Source organism: Oppia nitens, unplaced genomic scaffold (assembly GCF_028296485.1).
Source record: "Oppia nitens isolate AA-2021 unplaced genomic scaffold, nextdenovo-longstitch-racon4-pilon3 scaffold2_pilon_pilon_pilon, whole genome shotgun sequence".
In the NCBI taxonomy this organism is placed as follows: domain Eukaryota; kingdom Metazoa; phylum Arthropoda; class Arachnida; order Sarcoptiformes; family Oppiidae; genus Oppia; species Oppia nitens.
The window spans coordinates 10,443,953-10,469,843 of record NW_026533210.1 but is presented as its reverse complement, the minus strand read 5'-3'; the positions used below and the strand labels follow the sequence as shown (position 1 = coordinate 10,469,843).

The 25,891-nt window shown below is 23.6% G+C and overlaps 5 protein-coding genes and 1 long non-coding RNA gene across 6 annotated transcripts; 2 read left to right on the top strand and 4 right to left on the bottom strand.

Moving 5' to 3' along the window:
* Positions 1 to 1,139: 1,139 nt before the first annotated feature.
* On the bottom strand, positions 1,140 to 2,252 carry LOC128956128 (uncharacterized). Its single transcript, XM_054301809.1, has 3 exons — positions 2,158 to 2,252; positions 1,550 to 2,079; positions 1,140 to 1,405 (listed from the first exon to the last, which is right to left on the bottom strand). Exons 1-3 carry the CDS (start codon positions 2,250 to 2,252, stop codon positions 1,140 to 1,142), a joined length of 891 nt encoding a protein of 296 aa, XP_054157784.1.
* Positions 2,253 to 4,516: 2,264 nt separating this feature from the next.
* On the bottom strand, positions 4,517 to 5,893 carry LOC128956127 (uncharacterized protein F54H12.2-like). Its single transcript, XM_054301808.1, has 2 exons — positions 5,664 to 5,893; positions 4,517 to 5,522 (listed from the first exon to the last, which is right to left on the bottom strand). Exons 1-2 carry the CDS (start codon positions 5,891 to 5,893, stop codon positions 4,517 to 4,519), a joined length of 1,236 nt encoding a protein of 411 aa, XP_054157783.1.
* A 1,242-nt stretch (positions 5,894 to 7,135) lies between these two features.
* LOC128956126 (uncharacterized) lies at positions 7,136 to 8,251 on the bottom strand. The gene is made up of 3 exons (XM_054301806.1): positions 8,157 to 8,251; positions 7,549 to 8,078; positions 7,136 to 7,404 (listed from the first exon to the last, which is right to left on the bottom strand). Exons 1-3 carry the CDS (start codon positions 8,249 to 8,251, stop codon positions 7,136 to 7,138), a joined length of 894 nt encoding a protein of 297 aa, XP_054157781.1.
* A 4,333-nt stretch (positions 8,252 to 12,584) lies between these two features.
* LOC128956125 (MFS-type transporter SLC18B1-like) lies at positions 12,585 to 17,268 on the top strand. The gene is made up of 11 exons (XM_054301805.1): positions 12,585 to 12,634; positions 12,765 to 12,873; positions 12,990 to 13,058; positions 13,532 to 13,728; positions 14,118 to 14,192; positions 14,270 to 14,363; positions 15,824 to 15,919; positions 16,059 to 16,132; positions 16,221 to 16,311; positions 16,427 to 16,495; positions 17,068 to 17,268. Exons 1-11 carry the CDS (start codon positions 12,585 to 12,587, stop codon positions 17,266 to 17,268), a joined length of 1,125 nt encoding a protein of 374 aa, XP_054157780.1.
* A 169-nt stretch (positions 17,269 to 17,437) lies between these two features.
* On the top strand, positions 17,438 to 17,842 carry LOC128956314 (uncharacterized). Its single transcript, XR_008484509.1, has 3 exons — positions 17,438 to 17,484; positions 17,615 to 17,689; positions 17,801 to 17,842. It is a non-coding gene; the product is annotated as an uncharacterized LOC128956314 (long non-coding RNA).
* Positions 17,843 to 19,555: 1,713 nt separating this feature from the next.
* On the bottom strand, positions 19,556 to 23,982 carry LOC128956124 (MFS-type transporter SLC18B1-like). Its single transcript, XM_054301804.1, has 12 exons — positions 23,927 to 23,982; positions 22,740 to 22,835; positions 22,506 to 22,579; positions 22,252 to 22,399; positions 22,106 to 22,174; positions 21,946 to 22,048; positions 21,681 to 21,820; positions 21,414 to 21,610; positions 21,092 to 21,187; positions 20,890 to 20,964; positions 20,717 to 20,803; positions 19,556 to 19,628 (listed from the first exon to the last, which is right to left on the bottom strand). The coding sequence occupies exons 1-12, from the start codon at positions 23,930 to 23,932 to the stop codon at positions 19,556 to 19,558; spliced, it is 1,164 nt and encodes a 387-aa protein (XP_054157779.1). The 5' UTR covers positions 23,933 to 23,982.
* Positions 23,983 to 25,891: the final 1,909 nt, after the last annotated feature.

The window sequence follows — 25,891 nt, the reverse complement described above, 5'->3', positions numbered from 1 at the left end:
AGAAAGGCCACTGAAGGATCCAGAAATCTGCAAAACAAAAATCATGAGAAAAACAAATCAACAGACGTTAAACAAACCTTTCAAATTGGCGATCAAATTGTCAATCAATTGCATAGCACTCATCCCGAAAAGGATGCCAAACTTTCACAACAATTTTGGGATCCATGTTTGGTCAGAGAGAAGCTCGGAGATGAAAGTCTTAGATTGGATCACATCGACATCAATACTGGTGTTGTTGTGAACACATTCACTGCACATTCATCAAGAGTTTCACCAATTATGGCCCGCGACACTCAAAACAACAATCATCTGACTGTCTCATCCGACATCAACATTGACAACACAGCCACCACAACATTGACAACACATTCAATCTCATCAAAAATCAATGCAACACAAGATGTGAAAAGTCATCGCTTGCATTCATTTCACTGTCTGAATATTCATTCAAATCAAAGATCACTTCATCAAAAAAGGACATTCAATCAGATTTTGAATCAAAACAAAAACAAACCATTCATTTGAAAATTTTGCGTTCAACCAAAACAATTGGCGGAAAATTCAAACATCTCTGGAATCAAGAAGACGCTGAAGGCTAATCGGCGGCGGATGTAACCACGAGATGGCCACCTTTGACAGCACAAGCAAACACTATCTCTCATTCACTCTCTCATTGGCTGACCCTTCATGTCATCCACTATTTAAGTGGAGGTCAGCCATGCTTTGGCTCTCTTCCACATCGCTCTTGCATTCGGTCTCTGGACTTGACTTCTCTTCAATCACTTCCCTTCCTTTCAATCACTTGAATCAATCTTTTGTTTGATGTCTGCCATCAAATCAACACAAAAACGACAATCAATTTTAATCATTTAATCAATTATTTTATTTTTTTTATTTTTTAAACAATAAATTGTTTTTATCCGATCAATTGGTTGTGTCCACTCATTCATCACCTCATCCACGGTCACAATAATATTATTAATTAAATACAATTTCTTTATTTTTTTGTTATATATTTTTATTTTTTAAATACAAAATAACTTCTATACTATACTAGTCCTACAAAATAACTTATAATAGTAACTAATAACTACTAGTAATTTAATTTTTAAAGTTTAAAATTTTAGTTATAAAAAAACTTATTGTTTATTATAAGCCATAACTTGTAAACTATGATAACTGAAACTCAATTCACTGACAGTATTGTCGGCTAAAAATTGTTTCCACGCGTTAGGGTTGGCCACTGATTCATCAGTCGCTGCCGTCGCCGACGACTCCGAGTCCAGTGGACTAAAATGGTTGTCAAATACAATGTTCCACAACAAGTGGTGGTCACTACTGGCCATCAAACCGCCGCCGCCGCCGCTGTCGTGTAAATAGTCTTCAACTACTATTGGCATAAAGTCTAAAACAATTTAATTAAAATTAATCAAAAAATAAATAAATAATATAAAATTATATTTAAATTATAATTATTTTATATAAAATATTATATAATAGTAATAATAATAATAATTATTATTATTTTAAAAACTACAACAACACTAACCGATAATCTCTTTACGATTCATAACTATATTATCGGTAATTAATTTAAATTCTTTAATTTGAAATCCATTGTCGACTAAACATTGTTTCCAAACAGTCATCTGTTTATCAATTGATGGACACAACAGTTGTTGTTGTTGTTCATCAACCGTACTGTTCATCAGTTTTTTATTATTTAAATCTTTAGTAATAACAGTATTTGCATAAAACAGTCCACCGCTGGTCAACAACCGTCCAATTATAGCCATTAGTCGATACTTATCTCTGATATAGTGTAACATAAAACTAGTGAACAGTAGATCTACTTTGGACTCCAATTGTCTGATCCGTGGACTCAACTCAAGCCACGAGACTGTCATATCTTGTAAGACATATTCAATGGTCGGGTCATCCGTATTGTTAGCCAAAGCGTATGTCAGCATTTCGGGTACGACATCGATGGCCACCAGTTGTTTGTGCGGAACATTTTGGGACAATAGTCGGGTAACTCTTCCGTCACCGAAACCCAGATCAACAATCAGATCGTATGAACTGAAAACAAAAAAAAATTAATTTAGATTTTTTTAAACAACTAAAAAACTAAATAAAAATAATATATTTTTTAAATACCTTTTTTCATTAGTAATCAATTTTAATGACTCTAAAATAAATTTATCCCTTTTATTGCTAACTGTATTATAATCTTCGGGTTTTATTTTATACATAATTTTTGTGTTTTTTTAAAATATATATAAACCTTATTAATAATAATTGTTTACTAACTAAATAATAATATAATTTAATTGATTCAAATTATTATTATTATTATTATTGAATACTAATTGTATTTTTTAGTTTGTTTGTAATTAGTAGTGGTACGCTAGAACCAGCAGCGTCCAATCATATGCGAAGTTTACGTAGCCAGCGTATTTGCAAATATATAGAGTTCAAGGTCAAGTCTCTGTATATAGACAAATATGACTTTGTCATTGGCTACGTAATCTTGGCATATGATTGGTCTATGCTAGTTCTAGCGTACAATTTTAAATTTAATGAAGCGGTGAAGTTAGACAATGAGAAAAGTTTAACAAAATCGCAAATAACACAATGTGTTAATTACTTAAGTTGCTAAACAAAACCCATCCCCTAACTGAAATTTAGTTTTTAAAAATATTTTATTAATTAAAATAAAAAATTATTACATATCAAAAATAAAAAGTAAAAATAAAAAATTATAAAATAAAAAATTAAAAATAAGTAAATAAAAAATGATTAAATATATTTAAAAAAAATCAATTATCCTTTGTTTGCAAAACTTCAAAAGGTGCACAATGTAAATACTTCTCTTCGTTTTCGCAAGTATGTAAGCCATCATTGTTATTTTCCATCCTATCAATGAGATCAAAAAAAGATCCATACTTTTCGAGTAGTTTTGATATTTCGTTTTTGTGTAAAGTAATATGTCTTCCTTGATCGTTTACATTCTGTATAACTTCAAAGTCTTTGTTTGATCCGGTTTGTTTTATAATTAATTCACGAGCAGATTTTTTACTTTTTAAAATACGATTATCGCCATCATTAATTTGTCCTGAATAAGTCAAAGATCTAGCAAGCCAATCAAACTCAAAAGCTGTTAGACAAATACCTTGTCTAGCAGGCAAATTTTTATAAGTTCCTCTAATATCAACCAAAAGAAATTCAGGATCACTTATTTTTCTTTTTAAACAATACTTTTTTTGCATATTTGTCAGATTCTGACAAATTTGCTGAAAAAATTGCCTCAAAAATTTGTTTATCCATTGCAAATAATGTTTGTGTGTTAGTATATTTGGCCCAAACTAAAATAATATCTACTTATTAGAAGTCTTTAGTATTTATAAGAAGGTAGGAGCAGTCGCAAACGTAACTTTTTTTGTTGATTTGTAATCGCCATCTAGTAAAGTCGTATTCAATAGATCTTCAGATAAAATTTTTTGTTGTATATAATCCCAAATAAAACAACTTTTTCTTAATGCACATCTCATCAATTTTGAAGTTTTATTTTTATTTTTGTTTATAAATCCATGTAAATAACAATATTGATTTGATGTTATTAATTTGTCAAATAAATGTAACGGTGGACAAATTTCTTGAGATAAGTTTTCAGGGGATAAGTCAATACAAGGAATCTCTAAATTGTCCAAAATGTATAAAAGTTGAGGATTTTTAACACCAATATAACATTTGTCATCAGTTTTGAAATAAAGCCATACAGACTTTAAAAATGTTTCCAAATTTTTATGTTTTATTGTACGACCATAAGAAAACGGCAAACAGTTTTTAATAGTAATACCATGAATAGATTTTGATTGAAAGAGTAAGGATTTCCATGACTTATTTTTCTCAATTTTTTCTATACTACATTCAATCTCGTAACTTGTTCTTATTTTATTGTTTACAATAGCAAGTTCTCTCGGATAAAAATTACTTCTAATCATAAAACCCTGCATATCAATAATTGCACAAATTTTTCTTAATTTATTTGAATCCATTTTTTATTTAGTCTTGCTTAGCCAAAGAAAAGTTGTTGAATATTTCTCTCATAAGTTTATCGTTTGCTAAAGTGTTTCTGCTAAATTTTGATATGTATGCGCGAGTCGATAAATTTTGACACCGAAAAATAATATACAAAACACAATAATGTCCACAAGTGGTAGATTTAATATTTTGTAGAGTAACTTTATTATAAGTCCAACCAAGTCTGCATTGAGTTTCTAAATAGTTAAATATCTCATCTTTTAGTGGAGGTAATCCAAATGAGTCAAAATATTCTCCATAACCATCTTTGGTTATTGAAATTGCTACCCAATGCTCTCCTGGTTTATAAGACGGGTCAGTGTTAACGATAATGTTTATAGGAAATTTGTCAAAATTGGTATATTGTCTGAACTATAAACTCCTTTAAAACAGCTAAATGATTTTAATAGTTTGTTTATTGTTACGGTATCCATTAATTGAAAGTATAAATAGGGTTTCTATCGTAATCGATTTCAAGTAATGCGTCATAATCCAAATAAACTAAAACAGTAATAGCGTTGGCTAAAGGTTCTTTAAATCTAAGCTGTAATCGAAGATTACCGTGTTTAATTGGATTTACATAACCTGTTGCACAGCAACCTGATGACAAATCTGGGTTAAAATTAACCGCGAATATATTGTTTCCTTTTGGAAAGTCCTGTCTTTTTAAGGTTATACAACTGTCAACATTGTCCTGATTGGTTGCTTCAAATAAACTTATATATTCCCGTACATAAAGATTTTTGTCGAAATCTGGAGTAAAAGCTTTTTCAGGGTATTGTATACCGTTTAAATAAAAAGCCAGATAGTTTAGATTGTAGTTTTTATAATTGTAAGGATTTTTTATTTCTGAGCCATTAAATGCACTATGATCAACCATTGTTACAAATGCTCTTCTAGGTAATTGTCCGTTGTGAACATTATCGATGATTGTATCCATAGTTCCTTTATTTATTGTAATTGGTACAACAAAACTTTCTCTAATTGGATATCTTACATTTGCTGGTTTCAATAATGCCATCTTATGACCTTCGACAACGGCAGGGTTGATTTTTGAACGATGAATGTATAAAGAAGCATCTTTAAATTCAACACTAGATATCCTAATACTGCTGTCACACATCATGTAAAATGAGGGCGAATTTGGTATTAATTTTAATGATATATTACACCCTCCTAGTAAAGCTTTACTTTGTTCAAACATGGGGATATGTAATTTACCGATTAAGTCTAATTCTCGTCCTTTTGATAAATCAGTATCACCTACTAGTGGTTTAATGTAATTAGTTCTGTTCAAGTTAATGCCTTCTAAATCATTTAAATTATCTTCTATCCATAAAATTGATGATAAATATGAATCTTTTGCTTCTTTATTTTTTCCTAATTTAATTTCTAAATCGGATTTATAAGGATATGTTTGATGAGATAATGTTACAATTCTATCCCCTATCATCAAATTTACTTGCTTAAATAAAGAATTAAATAAATTGTTAACAGGTGAAACTTTTTCCCAATCGGCAGCAACAACAGTAGCTTTTAAAACTTTTTCAATATTAATTTGTAATTTTATATATAAATACGTTTTATCAAGTCTAAGATATTCGTCAATTCCGGTCGATAAATTAAATTCTATATAGGCTTTAGAATCTATTGCTGATGCTGGTCTATGTTCTGTCAAAATATCTTTTTCTATTGTATTTTGAGTTGGTGGAACTCCAAAAATATCAAATTCGCTCAATGCTGTAACACTTGATAATTGCTCAGCAACATTGAGTTCACTGTTGAGTGATGAGATGTTTGTCGAATTCATAATGAAAAACTTTTAAAACTTTGTGTCGTAGACGTGAACACTTTGAATAATGAAAAAGAACTGGTGACGATCAAATCCTGTCAATTCAATATATATGTCTTGAAATGGGTGTTAACATGCGCAAAAACTCTTGATTTACATTGGTTTAACTGATCGACCAATCATGTTATATTTACACCTACTCAGCTTTCTGTGTACTAAATGTTTAAGTTCAAAGTTTTATTACTTTTTTCCAAGTATTGGATTTTAGTTCTATTACTATAATGACTATTTTATTATAAGCAGATGTGCACTTAGTTTTAATGGCTTTTTACTTTTAATTTTATGATTTAAATAACTTTTAAGTTAATGTGTTTTATTAACAATGGAATGTTATTTTCCATTGAATTAAACCTTGAGCCCTGCTAGAGCTAGTGGCCTTCAACAGCAAAGTTTACATGGTCAGGTCAAGGACTAGCCTCCATACGTAGGCATACACGTCTTTATCATTGGCTACGTAAACTTCGCATATGATTGGACGCTTCTGGTTCTAGCGTACCACTACTGTAATTTACTGTTTATTAGTATTATTACATATAAATTATCAAATATTTGTTTGTTTGTTGATATCATTTTTGTTTTATTAGTAAATCTGGTTTTTCCGATAATGTTTCCACATATTCAGTAGTTTCCGGTATATTTTCATCAGCAATGGCAATGGGGTATTGTTTAAATAATATTAACTAGCTAATTTATTATTATTTAAATTATTTATTTTTTTAACAAATATATATATATATATATATAATTAATAGATCGGCAATCGGTCCGGGAATTGGCGGTTATATGTTGGGACAAATGGGCTATCGATGGGCAACCGTACCCATAGTTGGCCTACAATTGTTTGTGGTATTTAAATAGAAAACAATTTGATAACAATTTTTTTATAGATTTTAATTATCATATTTTGAATTTTATTTCTAGATTTTATTAATTATTTCATACAATCTGTGGTCAAAATATATGAAAAAATAACTATATATATATATATATATATTTATATGTTTATATAATCATAAATGTTAAAATATTTATATAAACAAAACTAATTATATTTATTGAATTAAATTATTTATTTGTTATCTATTTTTATTTTTTACTATACTATTTATCTATACTAGTCCTACAAAATAACTAATAATAGTAACTAATAACTACTAGTAATTTAATTTTTAAAGTTTAAAATTTTAGTTATAAAAAAACTTATTGTTTATTATAAGCCATAACTTGTAAACTATGATAACTGAAACTCAATTCACTGACAGTATTGTCGGCTAAAAATTGTTTCCACGCGTTAGGGTTGGCCACTGACTCATCAGCCGCTGCCGTCGCCGCCGACTCCGAGTCCAGTGGACTAAAATGGTTGTCAAATACAATGTTCCACAACAAGTGGTGGTCACTACTGGCCATCAAACCGCCGCCGCCGCCGCCGCTGTTGTGTAAATAGTCTTCAACTACTATTGGCATAAAGTCTAAAACAATTTAATTAAAATTAATCAAAAAATAAATAAATAATATAAAATTATATTTAAATTATAATTATTTTATATAAAATATTATATAATAGTAATAATAATAATAATTATTATTATTTTAAAAACTACAACAACACTAACCGATAATCTCTTTACGATTCATAACTATATTATCGGTAATTAATTTAAATTCTTTAATTTGAAATCCATTGTCGACTAAACATTGTTTCCAAACAGTCATCTGTTTATCAATTGATGGACACAACAGTTGTTGTTGTTGTTCATCAACCGTACTGTTCATCAGTTTTTTATTATTTAAATCTTTAGTAATAACAGTATTTGCATAAAACAGTCCACCGCTGGTCAACAACCGTCCAATTATAGCCATTAGTCGATACTTATCTCTGATATAGTGTAACATAAAACTAGTGAACAGTAGATCTACTTTGGACTCCAATTGTCTGATCCGTGGACTCAACTCAAGCCACGAGACTGTCATATCTTGTAAGACATATTCAATGGTCGGGTCATCCGTATTGTTAGCCAAAGCGTATGTCAGCATTTCGGGTACGACATCGATGGCCACCAGTTGTTTGTGCGGAACATTTTGGGACAATAGTCGGGTAACTCTTCCGTCACCGAAACCCAGATCAACAATCAGATCGTATGAACTGAAAACAAAAAAAAATTAATTTAGATTTTTTTAAACAACTAAAAAACTAAATAAAAATAATATATTTTTTAAATACCTTTTTTCATTAGTAATCAATTTTAATGACTCTAAAATAAATTTATCCCTTTTATTGCTAACTGTATTATAATCTTCGGGTTTTATTTTATACATAATTTTTGTGTTTTTTTAAAATATATATAAACCTTATTAATAATAATTGTTTACTAACTAAATAATAATATAATTTAATTGATTCAAATTATTATTATTATTATTGAATACTAATTGTAACTTTAAATAAAATATTCAATTAACTAACATCAATGAAGAGTGACTTTGAATTAATAATTGATTTTTTTTAAGTAAAATTATTAAATACTTTTATAAAAATGATATTTCTTTAACTGTTCAAATGATTTTACAAAAATATTATTTTTTTCTAAGAATAATATTTGTTATATTATTTTTTTTTGATTTAGCTTGATCATTTAAACAATTAAAGTTTTTATATTATTAGTTAATTTTCAAAACAAATTATAAAATAAGTTAAATGTTTTTAAAAAAATTATTAATTAAGTTATTAATACAAATATATATATATAATAAAATTAACAGAAACCGTACCCATAGTTGACCCACAATTGTTTAATAGTATTTAAATAGCAAACAATTTGATACCATTTTTTATATAAATTATAATTATAGTAAATTTTTGAAATTATTTTTCATTTTATTATTTTTAGATTTTATTCATTTATATCATAAAATCTGTGGTCAAAATATATGAAAAAATAGTTATATATATATATATAATGTTTTGAATTATAATATCAATATTTATATAAATATTTTTTTAATATAATAAATAATATTATTAATTAAATCTTTCAAATTATAAAAATATTTTATATATATTATTAATAATTATAGATTAAAAATTCAGGTTTTATTTTATCCATAATTTATTGTTTTTGAAAATATTTGTAAATCTTATTAATAATAATTGTTAATAATAACTAAATATTAATAATAAGTTTTTAAAATAAATAAAAGTTTTATTAGTTAAATTAATTTTTTATTAAAAAATCTAAATTGAACTTTAAATAAAATTATCAATGACTTTAAATCAATTGAATTGATTTTTTTAGTAAAATTATTAAAAACAATTTTTTAAACTGTTAATATTAATAATTGTTTATTAACTAAATAATAATATCATTTAATAGATTAAAATTATTTTTTTTTTGAAAACTAATTGTAACTTTAAATAAAATTTTTAAATTAACTAAACATCAATGAGGAATGACTTTAACTTAATAATTGATTTTTTTAAGTAAAATTATTAATTAAATACTTTTAGCAAATTATATTTCTATAATATAACTGTTCAATTATTTTACAAAAATAATATTTGTATATATATATGACTCTAAATTAAATTCATCCAATTTATTGAATATTGTATTATAATCGTCGGGTTTTATTTTATACATAATTTTGTTTTTTGATAATATTTGTAAAACTTATTAATAATAATTGTTTACTAACTAAATATTTATAATATTTAAGACTTAAATTATTTTTTATATATATATTTATATAACTTTAAATAAAATTTTCAATTAACTAACTTCAATGATTTTAACTCAATAAATGATTTTTAAGTAAAATTATTAATTAAATACTTTTAGCAAATTATATTTTTTAACTGTTCAATGATTTTACAAAAATAATATATTTTTCTAAAATAATATTTGTTATATTAATTTTTTTATTTAGCTAGATCATCTAAACAATTAAGATTTTTATATTATTAGTTAATTTTCAAAACAAATTATAAAATAATAAGTTAAATGAGCTAAAAAATTTTTTTAATTAAGTTAATTAATTATTTGTTGTTTATAAAATATTTATTAAAAAAACTTATTAATAGATAATAACTGTTTATAGATTTACATTATAGACTTTAATTGAATAAATGTTTTGATTTTTTAATATACTGTAATAATTTTTTTAGTAAAAATTATTTTAATACTCTTAGAAAATTATAACTGTTTAATAAAAAAATTTTAAGTAAAATTATTAAATACTATATTTATTTAACTGTTCAAATGATTTTACAAAAATATTATTATTTTTTCTATAATAATATTTGTTATATTATTATTTTGATTTAGTGATTTTATTTTATTTTATGATTTTAGATATCAGTAACTTTGAAACAATAAATGATTTTTTTTGTAAAATTTTTTTAGCTACTTTTAGCAAATTATATTTTTTTTAGATGTTCAATGATTTTACAAAAATAATAATATTATTTGTTATATTATTATTATTTTGATTTAGCTAGATCATTTAAACAATTTTATATTTTATATTTTTTTTGGTAATTTTCAAAACAAATTATAAATAATTTTATTATAAAATTTATATATTTATATATTTGCATTAATAACTTAATTACAGTAATAATTTTTTAACTCATTTAACTTATTATTTATAATTTGTTTTGAAAATTAACTAAAAAATATAAAATATAAAATTGTTTAAATGATCTAGCTAAATCAAAATAATAATATAACAAATAATATTATTATTTTTGTAAAATCATTGAACATCTAAAAAATATAATTTGCTAAAAGTAGATAAAAAAAATTTACAATTTTTTTATAAATATTTTTTAGTTAATTTTCAGAACAAATTATAAATAATAAGTTAAATGAGTTAAAAAAAATTATTGCTGTAATTAAGTTATTAATGCAAATATATAAATATATAAATTTTATAATAAAATTAACAAAAACCGTACCCATAGCTGGCCTACAATTGTTTAATAGTATTTAAATAGCAAACAATTTGATTAGTAATTTCAATTAATTTTCCTTTTTTTAATTAGTAATCAATTGAAATGACTGTGAATTAAATTCATCCGTTTTATTGCTAACTGTATTATAATTTTCGGGTTTTATTTTATACATAATTTTTTTTTTGTTGAAACTATTATTAATATATATATATATATTAATATTAATAATAAGTTTTTAAATACTGTATGAGTAAATAAATAAATAAAAGTTTTTAAGACTTAAATTAATATTTTATTTTTAAATTCTAATCTAAACTTTAAATAAAATTTTCAATTAACTAAACATCAATGAGGAGTGACTTTAAATTAATAATTGATTTTTTTTAGTAAAATTATTCAATATTTTTCGCAAATTATATTTCTTTAACTTTTAAAATGATTTTACAAAAATATTTATTTTTTCTAAAATTATTTTTGTTATATTAATTTTTATTTAGCTAGATGAAATGTTTTTTTTATTTTTGAAAACTGTTTGTAACTTTAAATAAAATTTTCAATTAACTAAAGTCAATAATGAGCGACTTTAACTTTATAATTAATTATTTTTAGTAAAATTATTAAATATTATTAATTTTACTAAAAATAATTATAATTCTGTTTAAATGATTTTAGAATAATTTTTACTTATTATCAAATATGTGCATGTTGAATTTGTTAATTATTATATTATAGTTTAAATTATAAAATACATAATTAATAAAACCTAATCTATTTAATAAATATTTTATAAATAATCATTTTTTTCTCAATTTAAATATTATTATATTAATTTTTTTAAAAAAAAATTTATTTGTGAATATGGATCTAATAAATAAAATTAACAAATCAAATGTCTATATTGTTAATAATAATAATAATAATGAAAATCTTCAAGATTTAACAGATAATGATAATAATAGTTCAAATAAAAAATGTTTTAGTTTTTTCTATATATTTAATTTAAAAGATTTATTACTAATATTGTTGTTATGTTTCGGTAATTTTTGTGTCGGAAGTGCCTTTACATTGTTGGCACCGTTTTTCCCAATTGAAGTAAACTATTAAATAATTTTTAGTTTTAAATTATTAGATTTTTAATGTATTTATTTATTTTAATTTAATTCGATTTTTTAAAAAAAAAATATATTTTTATAAGTTATACAGTTGAACTTTATAGTTTTTTTTAAAAAAGAAAATAAATAATTTTCACCAATTATAATATTATTATCATATTATACTAATATTGTATTGTATAGTAATCTTAATTATATTTATATATTGTTTTTAATTAATTTAATTTAATATTAGGCAAAACAAAAGGGTGCAAATGAGACATGGATTGGCATAATTATAGCCGAGTATCAAATTGCAGTATTTTTTGGTTCAGCAATTTTTGGCAAATTTGTATGTAAAACATAATCATATTATTATAATATTAATTAATTAATTAAATTAAATTAATAATAAACTTAAATATAATTAATTGATATTATATATAATAACATAATCATATTATTATAATATATAAATATAACTAAATATATATTTTTTTAATTAAAAAAATTTTATATATAAAAAAATATAATTAATTGAAATTATTATAATTATTATTATTATTATCTGATTAAATAATAGATACCTCCGCTGACACTAAAGTTTATGATAACTACCGGCCTATTGATGGCCGGCATTTGTAGCGCTATATTCGGGTTTTATATTTAATATAATTTATAAATTAAAAACTATTAACTGTTATGTATTAGTGTATTAAATAACATTATTTTTGATATTATTATTATTATTACAATTAACTTATTATTCAATACATTAAACATTTAGTGCACTCCAATGGATACCATCGGGAACCACATTCATAGCCATAGCAATGGCCAGTCGTACTATTGAAGGGTTAGGTGCGGCCGCTTATTCTGTCAGCTGTTGGACAACTGTTTGTACAAAATTTCCTAAACATATATCAAAATTATTTGTATGTATTAATAGTTTTTTTGTCAATTAATTTTGTTTTTAATAATAATAATTTATTAATACTATTACTATTTAAAGGCCACAATAGAGATGTGTTACGGTGTGGGTATGATATTTGGTCCGGCAATCGGTGGTCTACTTAATCAAGTAATTAAAATAATTATTTATTTATATATAATATAATTATTAATTTGATTGAATAGTTGGGTGCAAACATTGGTATAGCATTTTGTTTGCCATTTTTCGTTATGGGATTACTTCTACTAATCGGTGGACTATTGATGATAATATTATATCCAAACACAAGTAATTAATTATATAATTTAATATTTTTATTTTAATTATCTGTATTTATTAACATCATAATATTTTGATTTACTTTATTATTACTTTAAAACTATTATATTTTTATTTAAAAAAACAGATAACAATTCATCACTAGAGAGGACCAGTGTTTTCAATGTTTTAAGCAATTTTAATATAACACTAAATGTATTAATTACTGTCAACTGTTTTATACTAATTGGTTTCAATGAGGCAACACTTAAACTACATTTGGAAACGGTATTTAAAAATTGTTTTAATTTATAACTATTGATATATCCATTGATAATAAACAGATACAGAAGCTATCATCGGTAACAACTGGCGGCATATTTGTCATATCGGGTGCATTGTATGCACTGTTCAATCAAGTTTGGGCTTATTTTGCCGATAAAATGCCGACAAACTGTCATCCGTTATGCCTAATAGGCTGTACCTCATCGTTGATAGCCTTCCTAATTGTTGGTCCGATGCCTTTCTTTCCCATTGAATCGTAAGCTATCCGTCAAAAAATATTTATAAATTTTTTAAAACTATTATTACATAACTAATAAATAAGAAAAATAAAATGCTTATACAATAATTTTATTACACATTTACTTATTTATATATATATATATATATATATATATATATATATATATAGACAACTATGGCTAACAATACTCGCACAGGTATTCCTAGGCCTGGGAATAGGCGCTCAGTTTGTCGGCAGTTTTATACAGGGATTACGGGAAACAATGTATGATATATACTGTATATATGTATATATATATATTGATATTATTTTTTAGTTTGTTTGTAATTTACTGTTTATTAGTATTATTACATATAAATTATCAAATATTTGTTTGTTTGTTGATATCATTTTTGTTTTATTAGTAAATCTGGTTTTCCCGATAATGTTTCCACATATTCAGTAGTTTCCGGTATATTTTCATCAGCAATGGCAATGGGGTATTGTTTAAATAATATTAACTAGCTAATTTATTATTGTTTATATTATTTTTTTAACAAATATATATAATTAATAGATCGGCAATCGGTCCGGGAATTGGCGGTTATATGTTGGGACAAATGGGCTATCGATGGGCAACTGTACCCATAGTTGGCCTACAATTGTTTGTGGTATTTAAATAGAAAACAATTTGATAACAATTTTTTTATAGATTTTTAATTATCATATTTTTAAATTTATTTTGAATTTTATTTCTAGATTTTATTAATAATTTCGTACAATCTATGGTCAAAATATATGAAAAAATAATTATATATATATATTTATATGTTTATATAGTCGTAAATGTTAAAATATTTATATAAACAATACTAATTATATTTATTAAATAATATTATTTATTTGTTATCTATTTTTAATAAAATCAAATCTAAACTAGTCTAATAAATAACTTTATTAATTTAATTTAAAAAAAAGTTTAGTTATAATAACTCGTTATTATGTATATGTATATGTAGTTTATTGTTTAATTTAAATCAGTTTAACTAAATAATAATATCATTTAATAGATAAAAATTATTATTTTTGAAAACTAATTGTAACTTTTCAATTAACTAACATCAATGAGTAGTGAGTTTAACTTAATAATTAATTTTTTTTTAGTAAAATTATTAAATACTTTTAGCAAATTATATTTCTTTAACTTTTAAAATGATTTTACAAAAAAAAATTTTTTTCTAAAAGTATATTTGTTATATTAATTTTTATTTAATCAAATGTTTTTTTTTGAAAACTATTATATTTGTAACTTTTAATAGAATTTTCAATTAATTAACGTCAATGATAAGTGAATTTAACTTAATAATTTTTAATTAAATATTATTAATTTTACTAAAAAATAATTATAATTTTTTAACTGTACAAATGATTTTAGAAAAATTTCATATATTATCAAATATGTGCATGTTGATTTTGTTAATTAACTAATAGATTAATTAATTATTTTCATTTAAATGACTACTATATAAAACTCATTAATTATTATATTATAGTTTATATTATAAAATACATATTTAATAAATATTTTATAAATAAATTATTTTTTTCTCAATTTAAATATTATTATCTTAATTTAAAAAATTTTTTTATGTGTGAATATGGATCTAATAAATAAAATTAACAAATCAAATGTCTATATTGTTAATAATAATAATAATAATAATAATAATAATACTGAAAATCTTCAAAATTTAACAGATAATGATAATAAATGTTCAAATAAAAAATGTTTTAGTTTTTTCTATATATTTAATTTAAAAGATTTATTACTAATATTGTTGTTATGTTACGGAAATTTTTGTATCGGAAGTGCCTATACATTGTTGGTACCATTTTTCCCAATTGTGGTAAACTATTAAATAAATTTTTTGTTTAAATTATTAGATTTTTTTATGTATTTATTTATTTAATTTAATTTTTTTAAAATTTATTTGTATAAGTTTTACAGTTACAGTTTTCACCAATTATAATATTATTATCATATTATACTAATATTGTATTGTATTTTGAATTGTATTGTAATCTTATTTATATTTATATATTGTTTTTAATTAATTTAATTTAATATTAGGCCAAACAAAAGGGTGCAAATGAGACATGGATTGGCATAATAATAGCCGAGTATCAAATTGCCTTATTTTTTGGTTCAGCAATTTTTGGCAAATTTGTATGTAAAACATAATCAAATTATTATAATATATAAATATAACTAAATATATATATTTTTTAAAAATAAACTTTCAATTTTTATATACAAAAAATATATAATTAATTGATATTATTATTATTATCTGATTAAATAATAGATACCTCCGCTGACACTAAAGTTTATGATAACTACCGCCCTATTAATAGCCGGCATTTGTAGCGCTATATTTGGGTTTGTATTTAATATAATTTATAAATATATAACTATTGACTGATATTATTATTATTATTAACTTATTATATAATACATAAAAACATAGTGCACTCCAATGGATACCATCGGGAACACCATTCATAGCCATAGCAATGGCCAGTCGTACTATTGAAGGGTTAGGTTCGGCCGCTTTTTTTGTCAGCTGTTGGACAACTATTTGTATAAAATTTCCTAAACATATATCAAAATTATTTGTATGTAGTTTTGTTTGTTTTTAATAATAATAATTTATTAATACTATTACTATTAAAGGCCACAACAGAAATGTGTTACAGTGTGGGTATGATATTTGGTCCGGCAATCGGTGGTCTACTTAATCAAGTAATTAAAATAATTATTTATTTATATATATATTATAATAATTAATTGGATATCAAGTAATTAAATAAATTATATTTAAATTTAATTTATATATATATATATATTATAATTATATAATTGGATTGAATAGTTGGGTGCAAACAGTGGTATAGCATTTTGTTTGCCATTTTTCGTTATGGGATTACTTCTACTAATGGGTGGACTATTGATGATAATATTATATCCAAACACAAGTAATTAATTATATAATTTAATATTTTAATTTTATTATATGATTAATATCATAGTATTTTGATTTACCCTTACTTTAATATTAATATTATTACTATAAAACTATTATATTTTTATTTTTTTAAAAAACAGATTACAATTCATCACTAGAGATACCAGTGTTTTCAATGTTTTAAGCAATTTTAATATAACACTAAATGTTTTAATTACTGTCAACTGTTTTATACTAATTGGTTTCAATGAGGCAACACTTAAACTACATTTGGAAACGGTATTTAAAAATTGTTTTAATTTATAATAATTTCTATAACCATTGATATATTCAACAATTAATACAACAGATACAGAAGCTATCATCGGTAACTACTGGCGGTATATTTGTCATATCGGGTGCATTGTGTGCACTGTTCAATCAGATTTGGGCTTATTTTGCCGATAAAATGCCGACAAACTGTCACCCGTTATGCCTAATAGGCTTAACCTCATCGTTGATAGCCTTCCTAATTGTCGGTCCGATGCCTTTCTTTCCCATTGAATCATAAGTTATCTGTTATTTTAAAACTATTATTATAAATAATAAATTAGAAAAATAAAATAATTATACAATAATTTTATTACACATTTTTCTATTGATATATATATATATATATATATATATATAGACAACTGTGGCTTACAATACTCGGACAGGTATTCCTAGGCCTGGGAATGGGCGGTCAATTTGTCGGAAGTTTTATACAGGGATTACGAGAAACATTGTAAGATATATATACTATATATATATATTGAAATTATTTTTTTAGTTTGTTTGTAATTTACAGTTTATTATTATTAATACATATAATTATCAAATATTTGTTTGTTTGTTGATATGATTTTTTTTATTAGTAAATCTGGTTTTCCCGATAATGTTTCCACATATTCAGTAGTTTCCGGTATATTTTCATCAGCAACTGCAATGGGGTATTGTTTATATATATTAACTAGCTAATTTATTATTTTCTAAATAACAATTTATTTATAATTTAAAAATAAATATCTGTATATACTGTAACAAAAATATATAATTAATAGATCGGCAATCGGTCCGGGAATTGGCGGTTATATGTTGGGACAAATGGGCTATCGATGGGCAACCGTACCCATAGTTGGCCTACAATTGTTTATGGTATTTAAAATAGCAAACAATTTGATAACAATATAGATTAATATAAATTATAATTAGTAGTAAATTTTTGAAATTATTTTTCATTTTATTATTTCTAGATTTTATTAATTATTTTATACGATCTGTGGTCAAAATATATGAAAAAATAATTATATATATATTTACTGTATATGTTTATAACCAATGTTTATAATCATAAATGTTAAAATATTTATATAAATAAAACTAATTATATTTATTAAATTAAATTTTTTATTTGTTATCTATTTTCAATAAAATCATATCAAAACTAGTCTAGTAAATATTCACATAAATAGTAACATTTATAGATTATTTATTAAATAAAATATAATTATTGTTTTTTAAAAAATACAGTATTGTTATTAAATAATATACTTTTATAATATATAATTTTTTAAAAAACTAAAAACAAAAAATATAGATATATCAAAGTTATTATACTATATATATATATATATATATAACATAAAACACTATAACTAACCGATAATCTCTTTACGATTCATATCAATACTTTCGGCTAATAGTCTAAACTTTTTAATATGAAATCCATTGTCGATTAAACTCTGTTTCCAAACGTTTATCTGTTTGTCAATCGATGGATACAACAGTTGTTGTTGTTTCTCAACCCTACTATTATTATTAATTAATAGTTTTTCATTTAAATTTTCATTAATCATAATATTTGCATAAAACAGTCCACCGCTGGTCAACAACCGTCCAATTATGGCCATCACTTGACACTTATCTGTGATATAGTGTAACATAAAGTTACTGAACAGTAGATCCACTTTGGACTCCAATTGTCTGATCCGTGGATTCAACTCAAGCCACGAGACAGTCATATCTTGTAAGACATATTCAATGGTCAGGTCGTCCGTATTGTTAGCCACAGCGTATGTCAGCATTTCATTTATGTCAGCACAAACAATTGGTGGCCATCGATGTCGTACCCGAAATGCTGACACACGCTGTGGCCAACAATAGAGGCGACTCTAACATTGAGTATGTCTTACAAGATATGACTGTTTCGTGGCTTGAGTTGAATCCACGGATCAGACAATTGGAGTCAAAGTGGATCTACTGTTCAGTAACTTTATGCTACACTATATCACAGATACAGATAAGTGTCAAGTGATGGCCATAATTGGACGGTTGTTGACCAGCGGTGGACTGTTTTATGCAAATATTATGATTAATGAAAATTTAAATGAAAAACTATTAATTAATAATAATAGTAGGGTTGAGAAACAACAACAACTGTTGTATCAATCGATTAACAAACAGATAAAAGTTTTTGGAAACAGAGTTTAGTCGACAATGTGTTTCATATTAAAAAGTTTAGACTATTAGCCGATAGTAGAGATATGAATCGTAAAGAGATTATCGGTTAGTTATAGTGTTTTATGTTATATATATATATTTATGTATATATAGTATAATAACTTTGATATATCTATATTTTTGTTTTTAGTTTTTTTAAAAAAAAAATAAATGTTTAATTTAATTTTGTTTAGACTTTATTGCCAGTAGTGGTGGATGACTATCGATACAATAGTACCGATCGGCGCCAGTTGTTTGATGACCAGACAACTGATGACCATTTCTGGGACATTGTATTTGACACACATTTTAGTCCACTAGACAAGGAGTGGTCGGCGTCGGTGTCGGTGTCCAACCCTAACGTGTGGAAACAATTTTTGGCCGACAATACTATCCGTGAATTGCGTTATAATTATCACATTTTACAAGTGATAGCATATAATAATAATAATAATAACAAACAATAAGTTATTAATTTAATAACAATTTATTTTTAAGTTAAATTACTATTAGTTTAGTTAAATACTATATTATAAAAGTATATTATTTAATAACAATACTGTATTTTTTAAAAACAATAATTATATTTTATTTACTACTGGTAAATAATCTATAAATGTGTTTATTTTTTTAAAATGTTTTAATGTTAAATATACATATACATATACATATACATATACATATACATATACATATACATATACATATACATATACATATACATATACATATACATATACATATACATATACATATACATATACATATACATATACATATACATATACATATACATATACATATACATATACATATACATATACATATACATATACATATACATATACATATACATATACATATACATATACATATACATATACATATACATATACATATACATATACATATACATATACATATACATATACATATACATATACATATACATATACATATACATATACATATACATATACATATACATATACATATACATATACATATACATATACATATACATATACATATACATATACATATACATATACATATACATATACATATACATATACATATACATATACATATACATATACATATACATATACATATACATATACATATACATATACATATACATATACATATACATATACATATACATATACATATACATATACATATACATATACATATACATATACATATACATATACATATACATATACATATACATATACATATACATATACATATACATATACATTAGTTTTGTTTATATAAATATTTTAACATTTATTACTATATAAACATATAAATATAGATATAATTATTTTTTCATATATTTTGACCACAGATTGTACGAAATAATTAATAAAATCTAGAAATAAAATTCAAAATAAATTTTAAAATATGATAATTAAAATCTATAAAAAAAATTGTTATCAAAGTGTTTGCTATTAAATACCACAAACAATTGTAGGCCAACTATGGGTACGGTTGCCCATCGATAGCCCATTTTTCCCAACATATAACCGCCAATTCCCGGACCGATTGCCGATCTATTAATTATATATATATATTTGTTAAAAAAAATAAATAATTTAAACAATAATAAATTAGCTAGTTAATATTATTTAAATAATACCCCATTGCCAGTGCTGATGAAAATAAACCGGAAACTACTGAATATGTGGAAACATTATCGGGAAAACCAGATTTACTAATAAAACAAAAAATGATATCAATAAACAAACAAATATTTGATAATTTATATGTAATAATACTAATAAACTGTAAATTACAAACAAACTAAAAAAATAATTACAATACATATATATAAATCATACATTGTTTCCCGTAATCCCTGTATAAAACTGCCGACAAACTGACCGCCCATTCCCAGGCCTATGAATACCTGTGCGAGTATTGTAAGCCACAGTTGTCTATATATATATATATATATATATATATATATTTATATATATATATAATATATATATATATATATATATTTATATATATATATAATATATATATATATATATATATTATATATATATATAATATATATATATATATATATAACAATAAGTAAATGTGTAATAAAATTATTTTATTTTTCTAATTTATTAGTTATAAATAAATATTTTTTTTTGACGGATAACTTACGATTCAATGGGAAAGAAAGGCATCGGACCGACAATTATGTAGGCTATCAACGATGAGGTACAGCCTATTAGGCATAACGGGTGACAGTTTGTAGGCATTTTATCGGCAAAATAAGCCCAAAAATGATTGGATAGTGCATACAATACACCCGATATGACAAATATGCCGCCAGTAGTTACCGCTGATAGCTTCTGTATCTGTTTATTTAATTGTTTGGTATATAAATGGTTATATAAATTATTATAAATTAAAACAATTTTTAAATACAGTTTCCAAATGTAGTTTAAGTGTTGCCTCATTGAAACCAATTAGTATAAAACAGTTGACAGTAATTAAAACATTTAGTGTTATATTAAAATTGCTTAAAACATTGAAAACACTGGTCCTCTCTAGTGATGAATTGTTATCTGTTTTTTTTAAATAAAAATATAATAGTTTTATAGTACTAATAATATTAAAATACGGGTAAATCAAAATATTATGATATTAATCAGATAATAAAATTAAAATATTAAATTATATAATTAATTACTTGTGTTTGGATATAATATTATCATCAATAGTCCACCGATTAGTAGAAGTAATCCCATAACGAAAAATGGCAAACAAAACGCTATACCACTGTTTGCACCCAACTATTCAATCAAATTAATTATTATAATATTATATAAATAAATAATTATTTTAATTACTTGATTAAGTAGACCACCGATTACCGGACCAAATATCATACCCACACCGTAACACATCTCTATTGTGCCCTTTAATAGTAATAGTAATAATAAATTATTATTATTATTAATAAAAAATTAATTGACAAACAAACAAAACTACATACAAATAATTTTGATATATGTTTAGGAAATTTTATACAAATAGTTGTCCAACTGCTGACAAAAAAAGCGGCCGCACCTAACCCTTCAATAGTACGACTGGCCATTGCTATGGCTATGAATGGTGTTCCCGATGGTATCCATTGGAGTGCACTAAATGTTTTTAATGTATTGTATAATAAGTTATTATTAATAATAATAATATTTATTATACAGATAATGCTTATATGATATTAATTATTTTTTTGTAAATACAAACCCGAATATAGCGCTAGAAATGCTGGCCATCAATAGGCCGATAGCTATCATAAACTTCAGTGTCAGCGGTGGTATCTATTATTTAATCAGATAATAATAATAATAATAATAATAATAATATCAATTAATTATATAGTTTTTTCTGTATATAAAATATAAAGTTTATTTTTAAAAAATATATATATTTAGTTATATTTATATATATATTATAATAATATGATTATGTTTTACATACAAATTTGCCTAAAATTGCTGAACCAAAAAATACTGCAATTTGATACTCGGCTATTATTACGCCAATCCATGTCTCATTTGCACCCTTTTGTTTGGCCTAATATTAAATAATTAATTAAAAAAACAGTATATATGTAGTGGACAGGGGTTTAGTCGAGTCCACTTCAAGGAACTATAGCTCAAATTGATGAACTTCTGGTACTCGGGGTATCTTCGGAAAATATATCCGGTCTATAGATATCCTTCTCTTAGAAATATAGATCTCTGAACTTCTCTATGCCGGTCAAATCGATTAGACTACTATTACAACACTCATAATCACTGTTACACTCATAATAAACATGTTTTCGTATACTCATAGCTTGTTCACTAATTCAATGAAATACTTCTCTTTATTCAAAATACTTTTATTAAACACTTAAATTCATTGATAATTAGATTAAATACATGTATAATTAAAATATAAAATAAATGATATTATAATTAATTGACTATTCAATAGCACACCCTTTTAACACTCGGATCTTAACATGACTTCTCTCTACGACAGCATAGCACACACTGCTAACTACTCTGCAAACTGATAACTGCACACTTTCCCTCTTTTTCACCCCCTTTTATAGTCATATCACATTAACATAGATTATTGATTAAACATAAGATTATTGATAAGTTGAGAATAATATGAAATAATAATTATAAATCTTAGAAAATAATAATATTGAATATCTAATAGTAATAAATATTAAAATATGAAATTGAATAGATTTTAAGGCCTTATATCGTTATAAATCGGGTTATCCATTACATATATATATATAATTAAGATTACAATACAATATTAGTATAATATGATAATAATATTATAATTGGTGAAAAATATTTATTTTTATTATTTTATTAAACTATAAAGTTTAACTGTAAAACTTATACAAATAAATTTTTTTAAGAATTAAATTAAATAAATAAATACATTAAAAATCTAATAATTTAAAAAAAACAATTATTTAATAGTTTACAATACAAGTAAAAATAAAAAATCAATATTAGTATAATATTTTTAATAAACTATAAAGTTTAACAGTAAAACTTATACAAATAATTTTTCTTAAAATCGAATTAAATTAAAATAAATAAATATAAAAAAATCTAATAACATTTTTAAAAAAAAATTATTTAATAGTTTACCTCCATTGGGAAAAATGGTGCCAACAATGTATAGGCACTTCCGATACAAATATTTCCGTAACATAACAACAATATTAGTAATAAATCTTTTAAATTAAATATATAGAAAAAACTAAAACATTTTTTATTTGAACGATTATTATCATTATCTGTTAAATCTTGAAGATTTTCATTATTATTATTACTATTATTATTAACGACATAGACATTTGATTTGTTAATTTTATTTATTAGATCCATATTCACACATAAGAAAAAAAAATTTTAAATTAATATAATTTAATATTTAAATTGAGAAAAAAATTATTATTTATAAAAATATTAATTAAATAGCTTTTATTATATGAATATGTGTTTTATAATATAAACTATAATATAATAATTAAGCAGGTGTATTTTTATATACTAGTCATTTAAATTAGAAAAAATTATTAATTAAGATAATAGTTAATTATAACAAAACGCACAATCATTATGACTTTTATAAAATATATTTAATTATTGTTATTATTTTATTATATATTTCCTATATATTTGTTATAGTGAATATATATATGTGAATATTATACTGTATATTATGTAAAATTAGATTTTTTAATTTTAATTTAATTTGATTTTTATTCAAAAACTTAATAATAATAAAAAATTAATTATAAATTCCAGAAAACTTGTGAAAAACATAATTTTTTGTACATAATATCAACAAAAATCTAAAAATTACTTATTATATACCATAACACGTAAAAATCGATAATTAAATTGCAATTCACTGATAGTATTGTCTGTCAAAAACTGTTTCCACGACCCGTTAGGTTTGGCCGACACCGATACCGATAATGCCGTCGAGTCCGCCGCCGCCGCTGTCGCAGTCGCCGTAACCGTTTCCGATGGACTACTAAAATATGTATCCCTAATGTTATCCTTATTTATCATCAGTTGGTCATCAAACTGGCGTCGATCCGGATAATTGTATCCATAGTTGTCAACCAGTAATGGCATAAAATCTTTTCAAAAAAAATAATATCAATAATAATAATATTTTTTTTAAATAAAGTTTTTAAATAAAATTAATTGATTTGTTTTTTTTTGTTAAACACTAATCTGTTTGCGATTTGCAACTAAACTGTGAAACAATAGTTCAAACTTTTTAATTTGAAATCCATTGTCGACTAAACACTGTTTCCAGACATTCATCTGTTTGTCAATTGATGGACACAACAGTTGTTGTTGTTGTTGTTGTTCATCAACCGTACTGTTTATCAGTTTTTCATTTAAATCTTCAATAATAGCAATATTTGCATAAAACAGTCCACCGCTGGTCAACAACTGTCCGATTATAGTCATTACTCGATACTTATCTCTGTTATAGTGTAACATAAAACTAGTGAACAGTAGATCTACTTTGGACTTCAATTGTCTGATCCGTGGACTCAACTCATGCCACGAGACAGTCATGTCTTGCAGGACATACTCAATGGTCGGATCATCCGTATTGTTAGCCAAAGCGTATGTCAACATTTCCGGTACGACATCGATGGCCACCAGTTGTTTGTGCGGAACATTTTGGGACAATAGTCGGGTAACACTGCCGTCACCGACGCCCAGATCAACAATCAGATCGTATGAACTGAAAACATATGAAAAATTAATTTAGATTTTTTTTAAACAACAACAAAAAAACTAAAAATAAAAATAATTTATTTTTTTCAAAAATACTTTTTTTCATTAGTAATCAATTGAAATGACTCTAAATTAAATTCAACCAATTTATTGAATATTGTGTTATAATCGTCGGGTTTTATTTTATACATTTTATTTGTTTTTTTATAATATTTGTAAAACTTATTATTAATAATAATTGTTTACTAACTAAATATTTTTTAATATTTAAGACTTAAATTATAACTTTTTATATATATATATATATAAAAATAGTTTGAACTTTAAATAAAATTTTCTATTAAC

Bases quoted from the DNA above. Each gene is read 5' to 3' on its own strand.
- LOC128956128 (XM_054301809.1), bottom strand. From the start codon at position 2,252: ATGTATAAAATAAAACCCGAAGATTATAATACAGTTAGCAATAAAAGG. The intron at 2,080-2,157 runs GTATTTAAAAAA...TTTTGTTTTCAG, and splicing joins TTGATTACTAATGAAAAAAG to TTCATACGATCTGATTGTTG. The intron at 1,406-1,549 runs GTTAGTGTTGTT...AAATTGTTTTAG, and splicing joins GAATCGTAAAGAGATTATCG to ACTTTATGCCAATAGTAGTT.
- LOC128956127 (XM_054301808.1), bottom strand. From the start codon at position 5,893: ATGAATTCGACAAACATCTCATCACTCAACAGTGAACTCAATGTTGCT. The intron at 5,523-5,663 runs GTATTTATATAT...GATAGGGGATAG, and splicing joins TATCTTAGACTTGATAAAAC to AATTGTAACATTATCTCATC.
- LOC128956126 (XM_054301806.1), bottom strand. From the start codon at position 8,251: ATGTATAAAATAAAACCCGAAGATTATAATACAGTTAGCAATAAAAGG. The intron at 8,079-8,156 runs GTATTTAAAAAA...TTTTGTTTTCAG, and splicing joins TTGATTACTAATGAAAAAAG to TTCATACGATCTGATTGTTG. The intron at 7,405-7,548 runs GTTAGTGTTGTT...AAATTGTTTTAG, and splicing joins GAATCGTAAAGAGATTATCG to ACTTTATGCCAATAGTAGTT.
- LOC128956125 (XM_054301805.1), top strand. From the start codon at position 12,585: ATGATAACTACCGGCCTATTGATGGCCGGCATTTGTAGCGCTATATTC. The intron at 14,193-14,269 runs GTATTGTTTAAA...TATAATTAATAG, and splicing joins TCATCAGCAATGGCAATGGG to ATCGGCAATCGGTCCGGGAA. The intron at 14,364-15,823 runs GTATTTAAATAG...ATTTAATATTAG, and splicing joins TTGGCCTACAATTGTTTGTG to GCCAAACAAAAGGGTGCAAA.
- LOC128956124 (XM_054301804.1), bottom strand. The intron at 21,611-21,680 runs GTATTTAAAAAT...TTAAATAAACAG, and splicing joins TTAAACTACATTTGGAAACT to ATACAGAAGCTATCAGCGGT. The intron at 21,188-21,413 runs GTAAGTTATCCG...ATATATATATAG, and splicing joins CCTTTCTTTCCCATTGAATC to ACAACTGTGGCTTACAATAC.